Source organism: Leptidea sinapis, chromosome 20 (genome assembly GCF_905404315.1).
Source record: "Leptidea sinapis chromosome 20, ilLepSina1.1, whole genome shotgun sequence".
Taxonomy (NCBI): Eukaryota; Metazoa; Arthropoda; class Insecta; order Lepidoptera; family Pieridae; genus Leptidea; species Leptidea sinapis.
In genome coordinates this window covers 3861975-3886091 of record NC_066284.1, presented here as the reverse complement: position 1 = coordinate 3886091, position 24117 = coordinate 3861975, and the positions used below count along the sequence as shown (strand labels likewise).

Sequence of the window (24117 nt, the reverse complement as noted above, 5' to 3'; positions counted from 1 at the left end):
GCCACCACGAAGCGCCAACTGAATACGCGGCGCAACCCTAGGTTGAGTTGTAAGTGAACGTACCCAAATGTTGATATCACCGTACCGTTTGCTGCAAAGAGCTCGTACTGCGTCTTCGTGCGATGTTCTTGAATGCGAGAACGTGGATAAACGCATAAGTCAGACCCTGTGTCGATAAGGTATTGTACTTTTGTGTTAAGGTCGGTGATAAAAAGGCGGCCTGATGATGTAGGGCAGACGTGTTCGGCCACTAGTGGCTGCCCTTGGCATTTCCCGAACGAAATGTGCAGGGCTTGACACACTTCTTTGCGTTCGAGCCAAATTGGAAATGATACCAGCATTGTGTATCGTCTTCTGGTTGCTGTCGGTATCGGGAATTAGAGCGGGATCGTGACGTGCGGTATTCGTTCCTAAAGTCATTGGAGCGGGATCGAGACTGCCGTTGCTGGCTCTGCATTAGTGACTCCACCTGCCGTGTCAGTTCTGTTACTTTGTTACACATAATTTCAAAAGCAGTACCTGGCTGTTCAGTTGCTGATCTGGCTACCTGAGCGACTGCGGGCGGTGCTATGTCATGAACGTGGTCCGCCAGATCTGCCACGGTTTCGAGGGCGCTGTCCTTCTGTAATGCGACAATTGTTTGTAAATTATTTGGCAATCGACTCGACCAAATAGTTCGTATAAGCTCTTCTGGTATTGTCTTCCCTGCTAAGCTTTGTAAATGACGCAAAAATTGAGATGGCTTTCTATCACCAAGGTCTTCATGCATCAACAACTGTTTAATTTTACGTTCTCTAGACGTTGTGAGGCGCTTGATAAGTTCCGACTTTAATTTCTCGTATTTGTCTGTAGCCGGCGGGGAAATAATGATATCTTTGACTTCTGCTGCGTACTGATGGTCTAATTGGCTAATGACATAATAAAACTTGGTGGAGTCACTTGTAACATTAGACAAAATGAACTGACCTTCAATTTGGGCAAACCATACAGCCGGTTCCTCGGGCCAAAAGGGTGGTATCCGTACGCCCACTCGAAATACGTCACTGTTATTTCCGCCGTCACTTGTACTTGGACCACCGCCTAATCCCTTTTGTTGTTGTTCTGCGCCAGTCATCGTGTCACTTGTCGGATGGGTCACCACTGTAGCACGTATTCTACTCCTACGACTTCTCGATGACTACCCCTGGTTGAGCTAGGGATGCTATGATATTTGTTTGAAGCGAAGTAAGAATGAAAGATTGAGTCAAAGATGAAAGGTTGAATTTACTACTAATTAAAAGAAATACTTTACAAAATGTAGAATGAAATGAGCGTCTATACAAAGCAAAAATAAAGCAAGCGGAAAGCTGTGAGCGCGAGGTAAATAAATGTGCAGAATGCGTGGCGCGGGCGATCGCCTCTGGTATTTATGCGACGCGCGGGGCGCGGGCGCGGGAGGCCTAGCTGTGGCGGCGGGCGCAGGGCCCGCGGTGTGCGGCGGGAGCGCGGGCGCGGGGACGCGCACGCGATGCAGCCGATTCGCAGCTCGCACCACCCGTGACGTAGGCTGTCGTCATAGATCGTACGATGTGGCGTGATGTCGTGTGGTCCAAGAACATAAGCGGCGGTGCGGAAGTAAGTAGCGGATTTGGCCGCTACAAAGTCATTGGTTATGTACTCGTTTTTTAATACGTCACTTTTCATCCAGCCACTTTCTGAGAGGTCAAGGACCTATGTTTTCGGTACAGTATCAACAAATACCTTTGGCGGCCTCACATATGGAAATATAACCAAATTGGTTGGGCACAATTGTCCACTTGCGGAAAACACTAGTAAAACTGTAATGTTCTCTTTTTCATTATTTTAATTGATGACGTACAAATTTTTATATCCTAAAGGTCCCAAAGCTTTGCCACTTTTAAAACCGCCCTTGCATTATTGCTCCCTTCTGGCTCGCGAATGGTAATTTGCGGTTTTCGCTTTGAGAATTTTTGGTAGCAAGTATCTCCTGGTTTTCCATCTTTGAACGGCGTTTTGGCACCAGATTTTGCTATAATTTTTGAGACGTTTTCTAATAAAACCTGCTCATTCAAATGGAAGCCACAATTTGCCATATCCATAATCCATTTAGTTAGCATTTCCTCCCCTTGTAGACCTAAAACAGGATCCGGGCCTACTTTCGGTTTTTTGTTGACAGCTATTATACCACTCAGACAGTAATGCACAGTGGCAAATGGACGGTAATAGCGACAAGCTTCTCTGTGTCCCATGTATTGGTTTTTATTTGAATCAATAGCATTTTTAGGTCTTCCTCCTTGTATGAAAAAGACGTCTTATTGGTCTTTTTAATACGCCTACCTGTAGGATAGAAAATTTATAATTTTTTTAATAGGTGTTATCTTTGTAAAAAGCAACAAAAAACCAAACGGAACTTTTACTTTGAAATTTGTTAAATCAATTATTTTGCTATTTGCAATAAGAAAATGAATAATAGCGAGGAGAATATTTATTTTTTATAATAAAAAAGTATACAAATTTTTCGTTTATGTTTATGTTATTAAAATGAATTAAAATAAATTATTGGTAGAAATTTGCGAAAAATTTTGGCATTGTGCTCGTATCCAATTCCCGTCATCGCTGTCTTATTTAAATAAGATCATATTATGAATAAATTATTCATAGATATAATCCGAGCATTTTGTAATCTCTTTGTTTATAAAGGTTATATATGTATCAGTGAATTTATTGGTTCTTTAAACTTTTGTTTTTTTTTGGAATTATTTTTAATAAGTCTTAAAACTGCACTAAGCATCGTTAGCAACTATTTTGGCTAGTGTCATATTTATCGTTTTACGTACCTTTATGTAATATAAATAGCTGTAACTTTCTTTATATAAATAAAAAAAATCATGCAAACGAGTCAGTTTTCGATCACACTGCGCTTACCACTTTCCACTTTACACGTGATCGGACTTTTTTGTAAAACAAAATACTGAAAAGAAATACCAAAAATGAAAATACTAAAGATGAGGCAGTAAGGGCCCGAGCTCTATAGCCTGTTCCCAAGAACAAATTAAAAATGTACTCTGTGCTCGTGTCAAATCAAACATCAATGGAGGTGCGTTCATAACTCGTTATTTTTACGAAAACACCTAACCAAATATTTAATTTGTAATTCAAAGAACTATATTTATTTATATTACTATAATTTAATAAGTACAAAAAGGACTTAATGGTTTATAACTTGACGCTATAAAGCGCAATTTTAAAATGTAGTTTTAATATTTTCTACGCAAAATACCGCTAAAATCATATCATTTTACGTTTCGAAACGCAACGCATATGGTTCGAGTAAGAGATACAAACTATGCATCGACTGTAGAGCGTCATCTCTTTCTCACACCGCGGACCACAGACAAATTATTTATTTCGTTCATTCTTCATAACCGATCCAAACGCCGTTCAGTAAAAGGCACTTCATGGTACGAATTTTAGTGATTCAGTTTAGGTACCTAAACGGCATCGGAATCGCATCGCTTAATAAAAGTTGATGGTAGGCCCTCAGAGCTAAAGCCAGAGTAGTTTAAACTCTAGCACTAAACACACTATATGATTATATTTAAACTTTGTAAATGTTATATATTATTTAATATTTCTTAATGAATATAATAGAAAGAAAATAATTTTATTACGTATCGCCGCCGTCGTGTCGTCTTACAGCTGTTCCCAATATACTATCTACAGTAAGAGATAAATTACTACCTTCTACTGTCAGTAATTAGCTGTCAATAATCTGAAGCTGTCCCAATATACCCAAATACCCGATAAGTCATTCTTATCGCCTTATATTGGGACGCGTGAATTGCAATGTCCATACTAACTTTATATCGCTGGTAAGCTATACGCCGTCCCATTGACAGACAGCGTGCACGGATAAGGTGAGTTACCGTCGATAAGTTTATTGGGACAGAAAAGTCAACGATAGTTACGATTTTTATCTCCAGTAAGAGATAGACTGAATATTGGGAACGGCCGTTAAACATACACAATTTTTTTAATAAAGTTATTAAAACATTTAAAATATTTTTTTTATTTTTTAACACACCTGTTTAATGTTTTAAACATTTGTATATTGCCCAGCATGTTTCTGGTATAATCTGTGATAGGCTCAGATATCAGAGAGCTGCACTTTATATCTTGGTATGAAAGTTGTTTGGTTCTTGCCTTAGGTAAACGTTCCCTTGCATTACACTTTACGAAATGTATGTTTTGTTTTGATATGTTTAGTTTATTCAAATATTTATTACTTAAATCTTCTGGGCCTAAAGTATGAACAGTATATTCATATGAGACAGTTTTACTCTTAATAATAAATATTCTTTAACCCAGAATCTTCTCTGCTTTCTTTTCTTAAAGTTTAAGGTTACAGCTACCGCAAGCCCTATCTGTTGTCTTGTGAGGTACGACAACGAAACCTGTAACCAAATGTATTCCATTCATTCTACCTCAAGACTGCGATTTGTCGGTCCGATCGAATCCAATTTAGTCATCAGGAGCTTCCAACCTCGCATCTACAATTTCTTAAGTAGATCTTCTGCAGATTGAATAATGTAATGTATTATGGACGCCTACACCGAACTGGTAAAAGTGGTAAGCGCTTTGAGTGAATTTAGCTGATAATTTATAAGTGCTCGCCAGCGGAAACTCGCCATGCTGTGAACATGTATCATGTTTACTTTTCAGGATGGAAGACTTTTAAAATATTACTAGTTTTTTGTAATTTTTTGTGAACTACTAGTTGGCTACAAGCTTAAGATCTCATGTTTAATACTTGTTGTGGGCTTGTAGCTAAAGTAGAATTAAGCCACGTCAGTATTGAAGTTTAATATGAATATAGCTCAATTGACTACTGGTACTGACAATGGAAGTGAAGGTGCTACATCATACAAAATGAAGTAAATGCAAGAAAAACACGCAAGAATTGATCGCGATCATTTTAGAAGGAGACAACACCAAGAAGGGGCCTACAATAATCTTTGCAAAATTATGCAATAAATACTCTTTATTATAATTTTTTTTGGAAAAGGGGGACAAACGAGCGAGTGGTCCTGGTGTTAAGTAATCACCGCCGCCGACATGCTCCCGTGTTGTATCGTCCCGGAAACACCGTTCAAGGAAGTTCATTCCACAGCTTTGTAGAACGTGGAAGTAAGCTCCTTGAATACCGCACTGTGGAGGACCCACCACACATCCAGATGGTGGTGATGATATCTTAACTTGTGGCGTGTCGTGCGAAGGTGGAATTCGGCGGCAGGAATCAGGTGAAACAGCTCTTCGGAACTCTCCTCGTAATAAATGCGGTAGAAGAGACACAATGAAGCGTCATCTCTACGCAACGCCAAGTGATCGAGTCGTTCACAGAGCACTGGGTCCCCGACTGCTCTGCGTTCCACGCGGTCAAATGGATCGAGCTGGTACTGGGGTGCGCCAGACTATAGATGACAGCAATGCTTCCAAGTGTGGCTGGACCTGCGCCTTGTAGAGCGCTAGAATGTGGGCTGGCTTGAAGTATTGCCGTGCTCTGACGAAGCCAATTTGGCTTTGCCCTCCAGATGGCCACGGAATTGGCAATCGCTTGAGATTTCGAGACCCAGTATTCCGATACTAGGCGAGGCTTTAAGGGAAGTGTTGGGAATGAGCGGTGATACGGCACATGGAGTTATTTTGGTGGTAAACGCGCAGACTTGAGTCTTCTGTGGGTTTAATTGGACATAGTTCAATTTACTTCATTCTGCGAACTTCTCAAGAGAGGACACAAGTTTCTCCCGGCACTGGTCGACTATTTCCCGAGAGAGACGTGCACGGCCCGTGTATACGGCATCACCAGTGCTATCGTCTGCATAGCAATGTATGTTGGAAATTTCCAACATATCATTGATATGCAGAAGAAACGGCGTGGGTCATACAGCCTTGGCGTACTTTTTGAACTGTTTGAATAAGTTAGTAAATAAATAATGAATTAATCTAAAATTACAGATGGCCAGGCAAATAAGCAGCAAATGAAGAAAATCAGGCCACCGAAACAGCTGTGTCACTAATTTGACTTACTGCTTCACCAATGTCATTATTACATTACTGTTAAATATGAGCTGTTTTATTACTTAAAAATTTAGATCCCTACAAAAATTTTATATTAAATAAGTAAACAGTGTTTGTACGCAACACTGCTAATAAAAAGAGCGAGGTGTTAAAATTTTTAACGTCATTTCATAAATATTTACATTTCTGTAAATATTTAATCAAATTCAGTCAGCCAGAGTGAAGTAGGTGACTTATAATATAATTTGGTAGGGCTACAAAATAAGTGGTGAAAAAAATATAGTACCCAAACTACGCCGAAGCATGAAGGAGGGTTATCAATTTGATCTTATCCCTCGTGACTGCTAGAATCTAATCTAATCTCTGAAACGACAAATGTAAGTTACTGCAAAAGATCAACTCGCTTTTTCCATCTCACAGCTGGGAAAGGCAAAACTCAATAACAATACTACAATATCAGGCCACGCAGCCGACTGCATTTATCTATAAATCAAGAAAGTAAGTATGCACTTTGATGGATAAATATAAACTTAGGAAACATTTGATAAACAAAAGGTAGGTAGGTACAAGAATATCTAATCATTTCAAAAATTAGTAATTAAAGTAATCGTAATAATAAAGACAATAAGGGTCATAGATTACTTGTTATGGGTATATTAAAAACAATTTTGCTTTTCCTATGTTGGCACTATTGTTTTTATTTATTAAGAATAGGTATATTGGGCCCAGTGGCAATCTCAATCCAGTGTCACTATATTTGTCACTATATTATAATTCGTGTGTGGCGTCATTTATTGGTCCCACTGGAAGATCAGCGCTGGTTGTGACAGTAATCAGCATTATGCTGAAATGTGACCATTGTGACAAACACTCCAAATTGTAATTTGTTTTCTATAAATCTTTTTTCTATTATAATATTATGTAAATATTGTGTTTGTTACAAATAAATATATTTCTTTCTTTCTTTCTATATAAAGCAATCGCCCTCACTATGCTGTTGCCACTGTTACTTAGATTCTGCAGTAGCGTTTCCGCTGCTTGGCGCATTATAGTATGAAATCTAGAGTCTGCAATCATTTTCGAAGCACCGCAGCTCCAACAGCGTCAAGAAAGCGGTGTTATGACATTAAAGGTTAGTCTTCTGTTCACGCACAGCCCACTATGATTGACAAAAAGCATTAAACAAATTAATTTTAACATCTACAGTACATCGAGTGAATCTGCGGGCAAGCATGCTATTTTTATAACATAACCTACACAATAATGATTATACTCTTTGACGTTGATTTGGGCAAATTAGAGTTTTTGCCAAGTGTAGAAGTCCACTCTATTACACCCGACAGACGCTATTCGGGAAAAAAATATGATGTAAGTATTCTGGTATATGGGTATAATGTAGACTTAAGCCATCGGAAATGTGTTATTAAAGTTATTTAGTTAAAAATTTAATAAAAAGGTGTTTCTGAATAATTTTATAATATTATGTGTTAATAAAATGACAAGGATTAATATCGAATTTGTGTTAAAAACTCCTGCATTACACCTCTAACAAATATTGTTAATGTATACATAGACGTAACAAATCAAATACTAAAACCTTCCTCCAGAACTACGCTATCCATTGGTGAAAACAGCATGAACGGTGTTTATCTATGTAGTGATTTATTTATTTGTATGGATCTCCAACAGCTGTACATATTAACTTACATCTAACACATGCCTTATAACTAAATATTTGTATGTACTACCAATTATAGGAGAACATATCATTCCATAAAAATAACAGTGGTTAATTTGCATTTAAGGTGACTAAAACTACTTAAGTATCTTAAAAATAAGTTATATATAATAAGTATTAGTTGGAAGAATATGGTTTTCTGAACAATAACAAATGTTGAATATAATAGAAAGTTAAACACTGATTAATTGGCCAGAGCATCGCTACATTTTTTCAGAAAAAGTGGGAGCCTATCACAACCAATGTCCAGTGTTGCTATGGTTTTTACACATTCGTTGTGTACGCATGACATACGGGCTGTAGGAGCGTCCTGTCCAAGTTTCGTTCGAGCATTATTAGTTTTAAAGAAAGGACATGGGTTGCGAGGAGGTCTCCGAGGTACGTTTATATTGAATCTACTCAACAGTTCATTGTCATATAATTTTCCATTGAAAACTTTATAGAGAAGTTTCATATCTTGAAGAGATCTACGAACTGCCCATGGTTTCATCCTAAAGTAATCGAGTTTGTTTTTGTAGCACTCTCTATAACTTGAGATCTTAAATCGGAAGGTTAGGTGTTTATTGTTGTTTATGTTTATTTTATGTTTATTCATATTAACATTCGAAGTGCTTTAACTATTGATTTTCACAGAATACGTAAGCATATTGAAGTAAAACCGCTATAATTTAGTAAAATAGATTTCAAGTATGCTAGCGCTGTAACCACATCAACAATTAGCAGATTTATTAAGATACTTATAAAAATCCTTTTTAAAGCAAAAGTTCAATAATTAGGGAGATACTTCGTATATTTCAGAAACCAAATGTAACTGAAGAATTAGCTTACTGCATACTCTTTATAAGTTGCTTTTAGTTTTGCTTAGCTTTATAAGGTAATAGAAGTTTAGTTATTGTAGTTAAACTTTAGTCCATGTAATGTGTAAGATAATTAATGCCCATGTGTTAAGGAGTGCTTACTAAAATTTGCGTCTTTGTTCCATGTTTATCACGCTTCTATAATGTTTTCCCGGCGCATTTCACGCTATCTATGTGAATCTTCTTGTTAATATACACAATATATGTCATCATTATGCTCCGTAAAATTTTACTTGTAAAATATTTATTTAATCAATATTTATCTTATAAATTAGTTTTATTTAACATACGCTTATATATATGTAGGTCTATCATTGTTTTTAAGGATGTACATTAGGCTGCAATATTTATTTTAAATGTTTCGTCATTCATAACATTATAAATAGCAACAGACTTTCTTAAGCTTACGCCTATTAGTTGCATAGCATTACCCAATTTTATTATTTTTCCAACATTAATAAGCCTTGTTGAATTTGCTTAGCAATTTCTATAATCTTCCCAATAATTATTGTATGATATTTACATAGTTGGACAGTACAGTTAAGAACATGGTGCCTCCTTAATTTACTCCTCTCTAAATTTTGAAATTGTTTTTGTTTCATTAGTTTTTCACGTCCTATTCGTATTCTGTCAGTTACTAATGCTATCCATAGGAAATAAATCTTTTTTCGTTTCAAACGCTTTTTGTAAAATCCAGGAATGCTTTAATTAGTTGTAACAATCACACAATCCATGAATGCTTTAAGTAGGTGTAGTGTTGAATGCTTTGTATACAAGTAGTTGAATCTTGAATAGTTTTATTCTGGAACCAGCTTGTTTCGGTGGTGCTTGTATTTATGTTGTATTCTGGTTCTGAACTTTATACAGATTTGTGATCTCCAGGACTCACCTTTTATTTCTCCATTTTCAATTTTGTCTGTAGGTATAGCTATAGATATTATTGTATTGTATATTAACCTGTATATTAACCCTACTTTCTCTTAAGAAATTATTTAGCAAAAACACACCTCATCACCATTTTCGTTGCTTTTGCCGGTTTCAAACATATATTTTCGAAGAAGTTACACGAAAATAGGGCTGATCACGCATTAGGGCAGAATATCGCTATAAAGTATTCTTAAACCCGAACTAATTCGGAAAATTGCCTGTCAATTGATGATGATGATGATTCTACAACTCTAGGTCAACCGCTGTGCTCAACAACTGTACCTACTGTCAAAAGTATTACACAACGGAATTGAACCACATATATATACATACTATCAAGAAAATACATTAGTGAGAGAAGAGAGGTGAGTAATTTTTGGATTGAAAAATAATATTTTAGCTGCGACCGCAGATCTAGTGACAAAGTGAGACAAAATATTGATGTTGATGGATTTGTTGACCTAAAAAAGGCGTTCGACTCAGTAAGTCATCCAATCCTTGAAGCTAAACTTCTGAACATAGGAATAACCAGCAATGCATTTAAAGTCTCCTGTTCGTAACTTAGTCATAGACAACAGATTGTAAATTAATTGACCAGAATAGTGAACACCTTCCAGTAAGTTTTGGTGTGCCCCAAGGGTCCATCGTGCTTTTCTCAATATACATTAGCGATATGGTTAAGTTAGAACTAGGGACATGGTCATATAACCTTGTAAGAAGATGAAATCTTTTCTATTTCGGAACTTCCATCACTGGCTATATCCATCGAGCGCAAAGAGATATTAATTTTTTTACCAACTGGTTACCTTCAAGTCTATTTACAATGAATTCTGCAAAAACTTCTATGCTAACATTGGTTAGGGGCTAGGCATTGGCCTTCCTATGCATCTTTGAAATTAAATGATGTTCCTTTAACAGAAAAGTATGAAAGCCGAGCCCCCATCCCGTGAGCCTCTTGCCCGTTTGACCCTCTTATAGCTACATATAAAAAAAAAGTATGTCAAAAAATTTGGGATTACTGATGAACACAACACATAAGTGAAATTGACCATGCAAGTAATTCATTTAAATCTACGTTATCAGATCACACGATTTCATAATAGTTATAAATGATGTTTGAAACTGAACAATGTATGCAAAAAAACCAATTGTTTGGTTTTATGAAACCACGATGAAAGTGAAACTTCTTTCCTTTCGTCTTTATAATTACTAATATAAGCATATGTATCGAAATTATATATAATATATTATGTTTTAATCAATAAACAAAAAAAATAGCGTGGGGCACTGGCACAAATGAGTAATAGTCTATACACCATACGGTCAGCTGCTGCGAACTATAGGCCCTGCCCGATCGTCACGCGACGTGCAACACACAGACGAAACAGTTTGAGACGATGTAATAAAAGTTTCACTTTAAAAAAATATGTTGTAGAAAGGCGATTTTATCTTTTGTAAAACGTGTAATATTTTCGAAGAAGATAATTTTATGTTGGTATGTATTGCAACCTACTAACACTTACAGATGCGAACGAACGGCTAAGCAAATTATTACTGTTACTTATAAATGATTATGTACCTACTAACGATGGGTAGGTAGTGACTTTATAAGTTTTAATGAAAAATTTATTTCTTTAAACCTAAAATTATTAATTGAAAATTGTATTTAAGACGAAGTAGACTATTCAACTGCACTTGTTGACACATCTGATAACTAAAAATATCCTTGCAATGATAATATAGATAGTTATTTATCTTAGCCGTAAGCATATAATAATGACGTGTTTAAACTAAAATATACATCACAAACAGCTTCTGAAAACAATTACGCCTTTTTATATGAATGACATGTTTGCCTTGGGAATAATATTCTATAAATTAGATAAAAGGCAATACCCGTTGTTATTTGATGTTATTCTCTACTGTGTATTGTTCTAATTAGAAAAGAAAGAAGTGTAAAAATGGGAGCGAAGGTGAGTTAAAACAAAAGAAGAGGAATCTCATACAATACCTGTTTTTGGATTATTTATCTGTGAATGAAGATTGTGCTATCTTTATATAGTATTTCTCAAAGGATGTTTTTTTTTGTTAAAACCATAAGTAGTTTTTATTCAAATTGACTGATATGACCATACGGCACCTTTGCCGTATCCTTATACGGCTGATGTTTTGGGTGTTCTGCTCGACTCTTAACTTTGGAAAGACGCCGCTGACCACAAGAAGTACAATTCAGACATAATATACTGTTTGGCGAGCTCTGTTTTCTTTGGATGGCTAGAAGACGAGTGGAGTATTCCTTCTATCGCGCTTGTCACAAGATTAGTGCCCCCGAGTTGAGGCAGGTGCTAGAATATTTATTCTGACACTCATAGTCAAATGTCCTCGACTCATAGAAGTCAGCCCTTGTCCATCCGATCCCTAAAAAAGGTGAAAGCTTGGTACCGGCTAACTACTGCAGACCTATTGCTTGACTAACCACCAGCTTTTGGTATACCTAGGGGGTCACCAACCGACAGCATGGCTTTCGCCATGGTGTATCGGCTGGTGATCTTCTGATACACTTACCACATAGATGGAATGTGGCTATCGAGAGCAAGGCAGGTCTGGAAGTTAGTCTGGATATACCGAAGGTATTTGTTCGTCTATGGCTCAAGAAGATTCTTTCGAAGCGCCCATCGTTTGGGTTTCCCGAGAGTTTCTGCAAGTGGAGCACCAGCTCTCTCCCTAAGTGTCATTGACGGATATTACTTGGACTAGAAGCCCATAAACGCTGGGCTTCCCCAAGGATGTGTGCTATTACCTACATTCTTTCTTCTGCATATCAATAATATTATGTTCCTTTCTACATATCAATTGATTTCTCCAAGATGCATTGTTATGTGGGTGATTACTAGAGACTGTGGTGACTAGAGAAGCTGTTTCAATGGTCATGCAAAGTAAAGGTCGAAAAGAATGGGTAAAATTAGCACTGTGTAACTTACATCCAGAAACCGCTCTTCGAGAACATTTTAGCACTCTGTGAATGGTTAATTTTATCGATCGAATTTTATGTGACCGTTAATTTTGCCCTGCGTAGAGATATCGCTGTGCAGTGAGTCTTCACTGTGTGCTACCGTATTTAGCACGGGAGTATTCTAGTATGTTCTACTACTTGATACTGATCAGAACCAGTGGGAAGTATTGGTACTTGTCACCTAGTATTATGTAATTGATAAACTCAATTAATAAAGTATTAATATTGTAACATGTAATTATGACTAGCTACTAGGTCGCTCCTTTGCCAGCGTGGACTTTTTAGGGGGATATTTAGGGGTGTTAATATTGAATAAATGAACAATATTGTAAAAATCTTGCAACGATGGCTTTGACAATTAATTATTAAATAACGAATACGGCTGTACGGGCTTGAACCCTTTGACTATCCTAATAATGGACGAACCAAAAAAAAACGAATGTCACAAACCTCAGACAATTTTAGGAACCAACTTCACCCTGTTACTTTTGAGTTACAGTGATGCGCTCGCATCTTAAAATTGCACTCTTCATTTTTTCATAAAACGCCTAAAGAAGTAAATAACTTCAGAAATTTAATTAATGACTCTTTAACCATTTTGTTCTTTGAAAATCAATGTAACATAATATAACAGTCCTTTATTAGTTCTATTTATTTTGTAGGTTGAAGATCGCTTCCCGATCATTGTGATTATCATCATAATAGCTGAGTTCTGTGAGAGATTTTCTTACTCTGCGATGCGAGGTAAGTTTAACATTGTATCAATCATCAATACATAAGTTACTAGAATGCACTTTTCAAGATGCACTAATTATGGCACTATATTAGCAGTAATGTAATAAAAGAGTTCAGAGTTCTCATAAAATCACAAAACTTTGAACCGCATCGTACTCTCCAATTGTACTCATTCTGATTCAATTGTACTTCATTTTGGGCCATAAGATGTTATAAATATATTTTTTTTATGAAAATACGGGACGAGATGGGCAGGACATTCAGCTGATGGTAATTGATACGCCCTGCTTATTACAGTGCAATGCCGCTCAGGATTCTTGAAAAGCCCAAAAAATCTCAGCGGCACTACAGTTGCGCTCGTCACCTTGAGACAGAAGATGTCTCATTTACCCAGTATTTTCACTAGCTACGGCGCCCTTCAGACCGAAACATTACTGCTTCACGGCAGAAATAGGCACCGTTGTGGTACCCATAATCTAGCCGGCATCATGTGCGAAGGAGCCTCCCACTGTATAAGAATAGACTTATAATAAACCAGCAAATAGACTACAGATAATCAAAGCGTGTAAGAGAGAAGAACATCTCTAACATTGATCAAGCTAGAAAAGGGAAGCGACTCTATTGTTGATTTTGATTGAAAAGTCGTAAACAGTCAGCCACGCTTGGCATTAGTTCGTTCGTATTTTGAATATTAAAAAAACAACTAACGCACACATTGACACATCAAAAGTGCTTACGCATTATCAGGCTGTCAGAATAAAATAATAAAAAATGTCGCTGCTGTAGTACTAATCTAGCCGGCATACTTCTGTCTTATGGAAGATGAGGACAAACGAGCGTACAGGTCACTTGATGTTACCTGATCACCGCTGCTCACATACTCTTGTAACACCAGAACCATCACGATAGTCGAATAGAAAAGTGTACGTGCCTTTTTTTGAAGGCACCCATGTCTTATCAAAATTCAAAAATTCAAAAACACTTTATTCATGTAGGTCACGGAAATGACAAAAAATATTAGCCAATATAAAAAGAATAGTGATGTACACAGTGTCAATACTGGAAACAAACATAAACTCGCAATTCCATCTACTAGGCTCCGTAAAATTGCTAAATCTTTTAAAGTGGATTGTGTTGTATTTTATAATAAACTCCCAAATGAAATTAAAATGTTACCTATTAAAAAATTTAAATGTATCATAAAAAATAAATTAACATCTAAGGATTATTATAGCGTGACAGATTATTTGAATGATAAAGATAGTTGGAATTCTAAATTTTGTTAATGAATATTATTATACTCATTTGAATGCTATTGTAACTTTTGTACTTCATCCTGACTTGCACTAAATAACTTATAAAGTTTTACAGGTAATAAAGATTTTTTGACTTTGACTTGACTTTGACTTTGACACTTATGAATGTCAAAAAATAAATAAAAATATTGTTTCTTATTGAATTTACCGATACTTCGTAAAGGGTTGAGCTAATTAGAAGGAGTAACAAGAAACTCATTGCCACTCTTTAAAGTCAAGATTTACATTTTAATTGTTTTACAAAAACTGAAATGCTTACACGAGTAAGTCAAAAAAAGAAAAAAAAAGTAAATTAATACTTATAAACACAAGAGTTATTGAGTATAGTAGATGCATATCGTACTGGAAACTTATCGTACTTGTGCGGTACAAGGAAGCTCATTCCACAGCTTGGTTGTACGTGGAAGAAAGTTCCTTCATCTTATGCAAAGAAACCACCTGAGATGAAATATTAATTACAAATACGCAATAAAGTATATATCTTTATATAGCCCGTTAAGGCTATAGCTAATAAAAGCTTTCGGAATAAATACGATTCGTCACTCAAGCACACGTATAAATCTACGGTGGGTGATTTAATTTTGTGTATTCGTATGTTCACGATCGCTCATTTAATTGAATATCTTATTCTATTCTTCAAAATGAATTGGAAGTTTTTCGTTCCAAATTTATGTAGATATATTTTTAGCACTTTTGAAGTCAGAGCATTGTGCATTTTGTATACAATCAAAGAATAATTTTTTAAGTGAAAATATCTATTTTGTACTTTATTCGCTGCCATACCTAAAAGTGTAAATAATAATATAGCATTCTGTTTATTCTTGAATATGTTTCATAATTCAATGCACGAACCTTATAATTCATAGACGCGTAGGAAAATCGATCTTATTTAAATAGACAAAAGCCAGTAGTGATATAATATTATTATAGGTATTGTCAATGATTCAATCTTAGATAGTTTATACGTCTAGATTGATTGTGACAGCTGTGAACACGTCGTGAAGTAGCAGTGATTATTTTCCTCTATAATCCGCAACACACGCACACCAAAGTAGTAAACCTGGCCTGTTTTCTTTCAGCAAGAGGCTCTATCTAGATGTATAAATTAACTAAGGATTCAATGTCTTTTATTTTAGCTTTTCTCACGTTATACTTACGAAGCAAACTTGGATTTTCGGATGAAAGTGCTACTGAGACCTATCATGTATTTTGTACACTCATTTACGTCTTCCCAATAATTGGTGGTATACTGGCAGACAACTGGCTTGGAAAGTTCAGGTATAAAGTTTGCTAAGCTGTTGTTAATCTTGATTAAACTTTTCATTTATAAGGTAAATTTCCTGTTGTTTTGTTAAATATTTTGTACGGTACTTGCTGATTTTATTAAGAATCATGAGACTAGTTGTGCGTGCTCCTCTAGCTGATGACTAAACTAAACTAAACTAACAAAGAAAATTTTTAAGATTGACCAACTTGCACTGGGACTCAAGGGCCTGAATCTACGGTGTTTTCGATCTTATGTACCGAGTTGCGGGAAATAGCTTGTGATTGCCTAGCGATACTCAGCGCGCGAGTTGAATGCAGTCGGGGGCGAAGTTGAAGAAGAGCTGAAGCATCTCCCCCCGCTTTCCGCACGTACACCTGCAGTGTAGTGCTGTGCCGTCGTTGACAGTTATCGTACGCTTACCGTTTTATCGCGTTTATACTGAAGTTGCGATGCCGTGTTATTTTTGGATTTATAACTTGAAGACTGATCCGAGTCCATCATGTCCCGTGAAAAAAAAAAAAAAACAATTTTTTTTATTCATCGCCAAGCACGAGAAATGGCGAATAATCTTTGAGACATGTGTGTTGAAGAACGGCAGAACAAAAATTTGCAGGGGCGTGCATATCATATAGGCAATAAGGCAGTGCCTACCTCCTTATGAACCTAAATATACATAGCATTACCTCCTTATTCATAATGGTCCGCTAACTTTAAACAGCCGCTTAGGAGTGTTTTTTCTCATTCTGACTTAGATTAATAGATGAAGACAGAGTGAGAATTATTAGCAATGCTTTAAGTTAGCAGACTATTATGAATAAGGGGGTAGGTGTATAAGGTAATTTACTACCTATGGTAAGCAGTATACAGATTGCATATACGAAGCAAGCAGCGTTTCATACAACTTATGTCGTACTGTCGGACTAAAGCGCCACTACAACTAGTTAGATCTACCGTGCCTACCTTGCTAGAAAACCGATGCACGCCCCTGAATTTGAAATTTCATCATTAGGTAAAAATGGTAAACTTACAGCATTGCTTAAATTTATCGACATACTCATGATTAAATTATGATTAATATGATGGACTCTGCATTCAATTTGCGCGTTATCTGCACCTTACTACCTTACTATATTAAAACTAATTGTAATTTGTAATATAAATTGTTGCATAGAATTTAATATTTTCGATTGTCCGTTTCCAGGATAATGTTCGTTCGTATTTTTTAGGACAATCGTCTATATGATGTTTATATACTTAGCGGGAAATGTGCTTGTCGCTGTTGCTGCAATACCTCATCTCAATTTACCTGTAAAGTAAGTGTATCTATTTTTAAGGGTGGCCTGTGATTAAAGAAAAGACTACCTATATTAATCATCAATACATATCAGTGTATTGCTTAGTTAGCAATGCCTATATCCCCTTGCTTTGCGTTGGATGAGGATAGCGCAGGACCGATCAACGTTGATCGTTGAATGGATCTTTGAGAGAGGCCTTTGTCCAGCCGTCGTCGTTTTCCGGTTGATGTGTGGAAGATGTTGATATCCTTGCTTTACTTGGGGGTATTTGCAATAATCGCTTGGCAATTGGTGTTCCGATCGCATTTGATGGTGGTGCTCTCTCGGAAAGATGCTGCTGCCCATCCGCCTTTCTTTGTATCGCTTAGTCACCTCTTACGACAACACGGTAGGAGATGGGGTTATTCTGGTGCGATACCACTACCAGTTAAGTCCTCGAATGACGACCACTTACCGAAAGTGTTGGCCCCACACAAGATGAACTAATGATCTGGTCTAGATCGCCGGAATATGTTGAAAGATTGTAATATACAGGACCGATTGTTGAGGAGATTTATGGGGGAGGCTTTTGTCCAGTAGTGGACGTCTCTCGGCTGAAATTTTATTTATTTATTCATTTAGGAAACAAACAGATACATCACTATACTACAAAATTAAGTTAAATAAATGTACAAATTACAACGTTGATTAAAGTGTTCATTTGTGTATTCAGATTAAAGTTCCAGTGGGATGCTCCTTTGCACATGCCGGCTAGATTATGGCTACCACAACGGCGCCTATTTCTGCCGTGAAGCAGTAATGTGTAAGCATTTTTATGTTTCGGTCTGAAGGGCGCCGTAGCTAGTGCAATTACTGGGCAAATGAGACTATGAGGACAATTATTCTGAAAGATTTCTTTATTAATTCAACATGACAAATTTTCAGATTTAGCACAATACTGGGTCTCTTTATGATAACCATCGGGACTGGCGGTATCAAACCGTGCGTGTCATCGTTAGGTGGGGAACAATTTAAACTTCCACAGCAGGAGAAGCATCTGGCTATGTACTTTAGTATTCTCTACTTCACTCTATGTGTTGGGAGTTTGATAGCAAAAACTGTGTCACCAATACTGAGGTCTGAAGTGCAATGTTTTGGAGATAAGGATTGCTATTCGCTTGCTTTCGGCGCACCTGGGATTGTTGTAATGTTTTCTATAGGTAATTTGATTATACGTTATATTTTATTTAAATCGGCCTAATTATAGTATTAAAGAATCAAATGATAAATGGTTTGAAGAAAAATATATGATGGCTTCTTGAAAATGTCACAAATTGATATAAATATTGATACTTACAAAAAAATATTTGATTTATAATAATTGTTTTAATCCTTTTAAAGTTTTTTTATTTAAATCGAAGAAAATACAATATTTAATAAGATAGAAGACCATGATGATTCATTGAAGTAATTTTTTCTATTGAACGCCATGACACTTACGAGCGCTTTCCTGTCTAGTTAAATGGAAGTTTGATAATAAAGTAATTTGCATTTTAGTTTATTGTATTGCTAAAATATTTTTCTTTATTTAATAAATAAGTTCTAAACAATTTGTTATTTTAAAGAGAAATCCCTACTTCTGGGATTAATGATACAATTTAAATTTAGATTACGTACTACGTAGATTTTTTGGTTACAAATTTAATTTAATTTGATATCAGTTTAAAAATAACAATAATTGTTAAGATTTGAAAGAGCGACCTTGCAAGTAAATTGCCCAGTACATAAGCAATTATTGGGGTTGAGCAGGTTATAGACTGTAAAGTATATCCTGTAGATATACCATAATTTATGATCCATGCGTACTCGAACAGTTGACTCAGTAGGTAGCGCTCATATTTTTTTTATGGTCACCTGGTGTTAAGTGATCACCGCCGCCCCCATTCTCTTGCATCACCAGAGGAATCACAAGAGCGTTGCCGGCCTTTAAGGAAGGTGTACGCGTTTTTTTGAAGGTACCCATGTCGTATCGTCCGGGAAACACCGCACAAGGAAGCTCATTCCACAGCTTTGTAGTACGTGGAAGAAAGCTCCTTGAAAACCTTACTGTGGAGGACCGCCACACATCCAGATGGTGGGGATGATATCCTAACTTGTGGCGTGTCGTGCGAAGGTGGAATTCGGCGGCAGGAATCAGGTTAAACAGCTCTTCGGAACACTACCCGTGTTCCATTTATAAATTCGTCGTGTATAGCGTACATGCTCATAAACGATAAATTTTTTTTAAGCTCATAAACGAATAATAATGTTTTTTTTTTCAGTTATATTCGTCAGTGGTAAAAAGAGATACATTTTGGCGAAACCAGAAGGCAATATTGTTTTAACATTTGTAAAGTGTATTTTTGTAAGTAACTACCTAATTATTTTAAATTGACTGGGCTGTTTGATTATAAATAATAGAAATAAGTAAAAACGTAAGTAATTACCTTGAGTGGGCATTTGAGGCACTATGAAAAGCCTATAAGCCTTGAGGAATCGGAGCTAGGTTACCTCTCTCGCACAAGATCGTCATTGTTTTAATTCATAATTAGAAGCATTTTTAATTTATTACAAACACAATACAATTTTCTTTAAAAAAAGAAACAAAACTATTTCACGATAAATATTATTGGTGTACAATAAAAAAATTTTCGTTCAATTTTTATCTACATTTAATAATTATCATGGCTCCAACTGTAAAAGTTAGGGGTATTTTTCTAATTGTTTTTCGCACTGTCTATAAAAAATAGAAATGTAAAGAAAAACTGAATTTTCTTATCATATTCTGTAGACATAAAATTTTGTAAAAATGGCTGTAAGTTTCCCAAAAAAAACAAAATTACATACAATTCTTTTCAATTATTTACAACCGCCAAGAATGGGTTACAAATTATGCGCTGTTTTGGCGATTTCTTGGAATAGCGGCCTTAAGTGTATAGAGGGGTGACTTGCAAATTGTTCATACAATATGATTGATTGAGACGTTTTGATCCCAATAACGGTGCTACCAATATTTCAAGGCTATATAATATATTACACTTATCAAACGGCATAGACCGGGCTTTCCTATAACCGTGAACTGTCAAAATCACTGACCTGAATAAATACCACTGGACAGGCTGTTCCTTAAGTTTGAGAGCAAATTTTTTGTGCCTATTTAAAGCGCCACTTGCTAGCGTCCAGAGAACTAATTTTGACGTATAATACAAATGGCAGCGTAGGAACGTACAATACTCTGAAGTATTTTTGCATTAAAACTATAAAATTATACATCAACAATCATCGTACTTGTGTACTTTACACAATTTTTTTTTTTAAATAGTTTCCACCATCTATCGATGTTTGCTGAGGTTGTCAGCAGTAGTTTTAGTACCGCAGACTCTCGTTACATGGCCAACAGCACCAAAATGGCGAATATCAAACAGGCACAAAAGTACTTTGACAGCCGCCAGTCCAGTGGTATATAGTAGAGGTCAGTGGTCAAAATTATCTTCAAACTCTATACTTACTTTGAAGATGATTTTGACTGTTCACGGCATTGCACCGGTTGTGGCCTACTTGAGATTAAAATCGTAACTATCGTTGAATTTTCTGTCCCAATAAACTTATAGACGGTAACTCACCTTATCCGTACACGCTGTCTGTCAATGGGAGGACGTATAGCTTACCAGCGATATGTTCGTATGGAAATTGCAATTCACGCGTCTCAATATAAGGCGATAAGAATGACTTATCGGGTATATTGGGACAGCTTCAGATTATTGACAGCTAATTACTGACAGTAGAAGGTAGAAATTTATCTCTACCTGTAGATAGTATATTGGGAACGGTGGGTAATCACTAGCTTGACAATTGCCTAGAAGTCATAACCACACATTGACAAATCAAAAATGATTACGCATTACGGGCTATCAGGTATTCTATAGTTCTATAGGATTGTATATTCTGAGTCTATGGTCTGTAATAACATTATTCTGAAGTTTTGTGACAAGTAAACGTTATATGACCGACTGACACCAATACTACGACTGTTTAAAATTTTGTCTGTTTGCACGTACTTTATAATTCAAAAGGCGGCTAAGTGCGAGTCGGAATCGGCCATGTAGGGCTCCGTAGCAGCAAGTCACTTAATATAAAAGTTGTTGTATTTTGTTGTAACGATTTAAGACGTTTTAAAAAAATACTACTTACTAGTTCTCGTTCAAACCGATCAAAACAAACAGATATATAACTAAAGTACAAAATTAAGTTAAATAAATATACAAATTACAATATTGGATATATCCTAGAATAGTTTCACTGAGAACACAAAAGAATACAGTAATTAATTAATTAATACTAATAACGTGGTAATGTATATCAAATATTTTTTTAAGTTTGATCATTCCCTTATTTTAGAAGTTACAGGGGGGGGGGGGCACACATATTACCATCTTGGAAGTGTCTCTTGCGCAAGTTATTCAGTTTAGAAAAAAATTATATACTCGTAAGATCATTTAAGATATACACCTCTATATCATTTTCGAAGACCTATCCATACGAATGGGTTATCCCCCAATTTTTTTTTTCTATATTTGTGTGATAATCTTAATCCGGTTCACAATATACATCTATTGACCATGTTTCAACAGTTATAGTTCTTATAGTTTCGGAAAAAAGTGGATGTGTCATACGGATGAGTAGACAGACAGACATGACGAATCTATACGGTTACGTTTTTTGCCATTTAGCTACGGAACCCTAAAAACTGCGAGATTTGAGTGAAGTAAGATCGGGATTTCACATATTCGGGAAATCTTTAAAATTTCGGGATAAAGTGATGTCCTTGCCTGCCCTAAAATTCACTATTGCCTGGGTGGTTCAGCCGTGGAAGCATAAAAAATGTTCAAACTCATGTTATATTAAATATTTTGAGTTCTGTTTTGCAATATTAATCATTTGTACGCTTATTACAACCAGACTAGGATTCACAACTTATAGACAAAAAAATTTTAAATTTATTTTGAAATTAAAAAATAACAGACGATACATGTAAATTATATAAAATAACAAAAATCTTATTTTGCAAATTGAAAAATGGAATAGTTTTATCAAATTAATGTATTGTAATCGGTCCTCGATAAATCTACGAAGTTTGAACGAAATCTGGCCGTTTAAAGTGGATCAAAATCGCGCCCAAATGAGTCGGTTACAAACAAACATACATACAGGTGAAGCTTATAAAAAGCGTCTAATAATGATGGATTTTGTGATAGCAATAAACAAAAAAAGCGATGACATCGATCGAAAAACGGTGTGCAGAAATTTCATGAAACTTCCAGGAAATGCGTGTTTTTGAGTTATCCTTATAAGTTTTTGAAATAAATATTTATGTTATAGAATCTCCATTACATGCGCGAGGTTTCTGCCGCAATGTTTTCTTTACTTTTACAATTTATGAGTATATTATGAACGGCCAAAGCTCAGGTAATATTTATGCAAAAAAGCAAATGTTTGAAGGGTTACATGGAGTTTGTTGCTTGAAATTTGTATTTTGTGATTTTGAAACCTAAATACAACGCACAATATATCTATCAGTATTTTTTTTATAGATAGATACGTTAAAATACTATATCACATATGAGCATTTGTATGAAAAATATGACGGATTAGCTCTTAATTACATTAACTTAATTACATATTGGTAAAAATTGTGACTTTAGGATTATTAACAACACTCATGGTATATTATTCTTATTGCCTTAACCGCAGTTAAGGCTTTTTGTATCAAAAACAATCTTTTTTTTTGTGTTTGTTATACTTAGCTAGTTAGTAAGTTAAAAAAATAAATAAAAATAAAAAGCCTTTATTGTAGTTAACAAGTTTTACACAGAGTAGTTTCATGTGCCTAAAATTAATTAACTTATGACTACTATCTAACTGCTACAAAAACTAAATACATTAAATTTACCGTACCAAATGTCATATTGTTATGGGGCAGTGCGGCCGATATAAATACTATCTTTGTGCTGCAGAAGAGGGCTATTCGCGCTATTTATAACCTAGGTCCTAAAGAAACATTGAGAGCAAAATTCAAAGAAATTAACATCTTGACTGTTGCTTCTCAATATATTCTTGATAATAATATATGTTCATAGGCACATAAGTGAATTTGCCAGAAACTGTCATAACCATAATGTTAACACCAGGAACAGACATAAACTGATGATACCTACTACTCGGCTAAGTCGAGTTAGTAAGTCTTTTGTGGGGCGATGTATATGCTATTACAAGAAGATCCCAGAAAATGTTCAAAACAAAAGTATTACGTAATTCAAAAGAATTGTTAAAAAACTTTTGTGTGGTAAAGGTTACTATAACATAAATGACTTTCTTAATGATACCACAGATTGGGAATGGAGTGACCGCCCTCAGGCTATTAAATAATAAGTTTAATTGTACAATATTACTTTGTAAACATATTTATTCGATGAAAAAAAAAGCCCGCTGAGTTTGTTGCGCCCATTCTTCTCAGGTCTGAGCCATTCATTTTGGAATTGGTGGTAGTTTTTTGACTTTCAATAAGTGATGTCACATCCTATTTTGAATAAAAATATTTGAATTTGAATATCTAAAAACCACATTTTGACTATTAACAAGAGTTTAATTAATATATTAACAATTTTAATATCTTACATATTGATCATCGGCAAACAGTAGTTCGGTTACAACTTGTCTTCCGACAAAAGCCTCCTCTAAAGCTCTCCAGTCTTTTCTAATTTTTGCAGTGCGAGTCCATGTTGAACCCGCTATTTTCTTAACGTCATCCTCCCATCTCTTAGCCTGTCTTCCTCTATGTCGCTTTAGTTAGTAAGTTATAGTTATTTAACTCAC

General features: G+C 35.6%; 1 protein-coding gene across 3 annotated transcripts in view; it reads left to right on the top strand.

Moving 5' to 3' along the window:
- The first annotated feature begins 11447 nt into the window (after nucleotides 1-11447).
- Nucleotides 11448-24117, top strand: part of LOC126970293 (peptide transporter family 1-like) — a 30470-nt gene continuing 17800 nt past the window's right edge. For 2 of the 3 annotated variants that reach the window (XM_050816127.1, XM_050816126.1), the window contains exons 1-6: nucleotides 11448-11573; nucleotides 13276-13357; nucleotides 15801-15942; nucleotides 17158-17244; nucleotides 18151-18425; nucleotides 19527-19609. In XM_050816127.1, coding sequence (XP_050672084.1) covers nucleotides 11562-11573; nucleotides 13276-13357; nucleotides 15801-15942; nucleotides 17158-17244; nucleotides 18151-18425; nucleotides 19527-19609 — 681 coding nt within the window. In that variant the 5' untranslated portion in view covers nucleotides 11448-11561. Of the gene's footprint in view, nucleotides 11574-13275; nucleotides 13358-15800; nucleotides 15943-17132; nucleotides 17245-18150; nucleotides 18426-19526; nucleotides 19610-24117 lie in introns of those variants that run through there. The other variant, XM_050816128.1, reaches the window with a different exon arrangement.